The sequence below is a fragment of the Sapajus apella genome, unplaced genomic scaffold (assembly GCF_009761245.1).
Source record: "Sapajus apella isolate SASKATOON/1434 unplaced genomic scaffold, GSC_monkey_1.0 scaffold19, whole genome shotgun sequence".
Lineage (NCBI taxonomy): Eukaryota > Metazoa > Chordata > Mammalia > Primates > Cebidae > Sapajus > Sapajus apella.
The window spans coordinates 2308762-2311966 of record NW_022436959.1 but is presented as its reverse complement, the minus strand read 5'-3'; the positions used below and the strand labels follow the sequence as shown (position 1 = coordinate 2311966).

Genomic DNA, 3205 nt, shown 5'->3' with positions numbered 1-3205 from the left:
CAAAAAAAAAAAAAAAAAAAAAAAAAAAAAAAGAAAAGAAAAGAAAAAAAGAAAGAAATGTAACCCATAAAAGTATAAGAAACTATAGTAAAAAGGCTAAAAGGAGAAAGAGCTATTGAAGTCAAGTGGACTTAGAATGAGAAAAGATCTAAGTGAAACATTGGACAAAAGCTCTATTAACTCATCTTTATAAATTACTGCTTTCAGAGATAGCAGAAGCCAGAATCAAAGCTGTTTATGGCTAAGAGCTTGGGTAACAATTAAGGAGAGATAGTATCACTGACGAAGTGAGAAAAAAAGAAGGCACTTAAAGAGCAGAGGCATCTAATTTTAGATGTACTGAAATTTGAGGTAAAGGCTCATTCCCCTATGGAAATCTTCCAACAATAAAGCAGAGACACAGAATGAATTACAGGATATGAAGAACTGGGATTCATCCACAGAGAGCTAACAACTAAAGCCATGGAAAAAAAGAAATCCAAGAGAACTGCCCCCACAACTAAATCCCATCCTCCCTACCAACTATGAGTGCTGAGAAGCACATAGTAACAAATACATGATGAACTGAGAAAGAAATGTTAATAAAATGAGCTATTAAAGGACACAAAAAGAGTGACAAGAAAGATAAAAAAAAGATACAAAAGACAAAAAGAACCACAGAAACAAGGAGAGAAGAATGGTAAAGAGAAGCTAATCAATGGTAAATGAATGCAGAAGAATGAGTCCAGGAGGATGAAGGCTCAGAAACTGTTCTCAACGCTAGGACTGTCCCATGCTGACCAGAATCAAAACGGACTAAATACTGAGAGTCCAGTAGGCATATCAGCCACTCTTGAGTCCTACATAAGCTATGGCCTCCCTGACATGATTCTATTCCTTTTTTCATTCAACTAACTCTTCATATAGATTTGCTGCCTTTCAGTAGAACATTAAGTTTTCTCCTCCTGAATTTATAAAATGTTATATTAAAGAATCTGAATACTGCTAAATATAATTAGGGAAGAGAAGGAGGAACCAAGAACAGGGTTAGTCCATGTGAACTGGAGGTGAGCCCTTTTTCCTTTGGTCAAATAATTTAAAATAAAGTATCTGCTAAAATGTTTGTGAATTCCTTCTCATGATAATTTCAAACAACATTAAATACATAAGCAAATGAAATCCCAAATCAATTTACTTAGGATAAAAAAAAAAAGAAAATAACACACTCAAAAAAATGAGCTCAGATTAACTTACTACTGCATATAATACTGATGAGCATACATCTGTTGCCACCACAGCATCTGCAGTGGGCTAAATGCGGGGTACACTGGGAATCCAGGTGGAGCAGCTTGCCCAGGAAACTGGTTGTCTACATTTCTGCAAGAAAAAAATAATGAGCTCTTTCAATGCTCTAGCAATTAAAAGTGTTATTCTAAATTTTCATTTCTCAATCCCAAGTCAACCATTGACAGAATATATTTAAATCTCACTGAAAAAAAAAAAAAAAAAACTTATTTTCAACAATTCTTCAAACAAGACACTATATCTTTTATAGGTTGACCCTGGGCCCAACTACATAGAATAACTAACGTTTCAGCCCAGTTTTAAAGGGAAAACAAAGAGAGACACTCACAAAATGTAAAGCCAATCTGAACATTTATTATCTTCTCATTTCAGCACAGAAAGCCAAAATTACCTTCATTTTAAGTACATTCTCCTAAGAAACAAAGCCCTAAAATAAATTTCATGACAAAATATTTTGCGGAATGGGGAAATAGACAAATGATATTTTATATAATAAAATGTTATTAAAATACAGCAGCTATTAGCTGTAAAATAAAAAACGGACATTACAAAAACCTGTAAAATATTCTTTAAAGATACAAGATTAGCAGAATATGTTCATGTATACATTCTTAAAGTAGGTTAAATTTTACAGTATTTCTTTTTATTTATTTTATTTATTTTTTCTTGAGATGGAATCTCGCTTTATTGCCCAGGCTGGAGTATAGTGGCGTGATCTCAGCTCACTGCAACCTCTGCCTCCTGGATTCAAGCAATTCTCCTGCCTCAGACCCACAAGTAGCTGGGACTACAGGTATGCACCACCACACTTGGCTAATTTTTTTGTACTTTTAGTAGAGACAGGGTTTCATTGTGTTGGTCAGGCTGGTCTCAAACTCCTGACCTTAGGTGATCCGCCCACCTCGGCCTCCCAAAGTGCTAGGATTAAAGGCATAAGCCATCGCACCTGGCCAAATTATATTATTTCAATAAAACTTGTGGAAGGTCACACCTAACTTCTCTATACTTCGGTTTTCTCACTTCTAAAATGGACCTAATAATAGAATCTTCCTCACAGGATTCTTACCCTGTATTCAGGAAATGTTAGTTTTATTTTTACTTTTCCCCATTCCAACACTGAACATGATGCCAAAGTGTACAATGTGAGATTTGTAGAAAATCACATATATCAAGGCAACTACAGCGATAAACAGATAAGTAAATGCAGAATTATTTGTGAATTTGCTAACTCTTTTTCACATTACTTGAATTTTATCTTTAGCTGATACTAGTTTGGTCTATCCAGAGTGAGACAAGAATGATTAAATTCATTAACTGTAATTTTATATTCTAAAGACTGTTTATACATACAATTGGTAATAATTATAAAAACCTAACTTAGAAGAGCTTGGGGAGCTCAGGCTTATCAATAGGCTGTATTTAAGAAAACCGGGTGCTAGGTAAGGCATCACCTTCCCCACATATTACCTGAACTTTCCTCATTCCTTATTTCCTTATTCTTGGTGGAGCACTGGGAACCATATAGTGTCCCATCCTCAAAAGACCCTTCAACCTCCCAGTATTTTATATATACAGCTAGTGCTCGACTTACAACCACGATTGGGTCCGACAGACCGGTCATAACACGATTTGGTCGCAAGTTGGGTAGGCTATATGCACGCGGAGATGGTAGTGCTGCCGGAAGCTGGTCCGCACTGTTGTACGCCCAGCTGGGCAACGTTTGTGCTGCCAGACGCGGAGCAGTCGTGGCTAGCGATTGTGGTCGTAAAGTCGAATGGTCGTAAGTTGCATCAGTCATAAGTCGATCAATACCTGTATATATAAAGCTTTACCCCCATTTTATATATATATATAATATATATATATTTTTTACACCCAAGCTTTACCCCCACTTTATATATATATAAAGTGGGGGTAAAGC

General features: G+C 35.9%; 2 protein-coding genes across 4 annotated transcripts in view; one reads left to right on the top strand and one right to left on the bottom strand.

Annotated features, from left to right (window-relative positions):
• Nucleotides 1–3205, bottom strand: part of HERPUD2 (HERPUD family member 2) — a 49525-nt gene that overhangs the window by 5271 nt on the left and 41049 nt on the right. For all 3 annotated transcript variants that reach the window (XM_032286809.1, XM_032286810.1, XM_032286811.1), the window contains one exon: nt 1234–1356. In XM_032286809.1, the coding sequence (XP_032142700.1) occupies nt 1234–1356 (123 nt within the window). The remainder of the gene's footprint in view (nt 1–1233; nt 1357–3205) is intronic.
• LOC116557602 (60S ribosomal protein L29-like) overlaps nt 2950–3205 on the top strand; it is a 9827-nt gene continuing 9571 nt past the window's right edge. The window contains exon 1 of the mRNA XM_032287153.1: nt 2950–3048. Coding sequence (XP_032143044.1) covers nt 2950–3048 — 99 coding nt within the window. The remainder of the gene's footprint in view (nt 3049–3205) is intronic.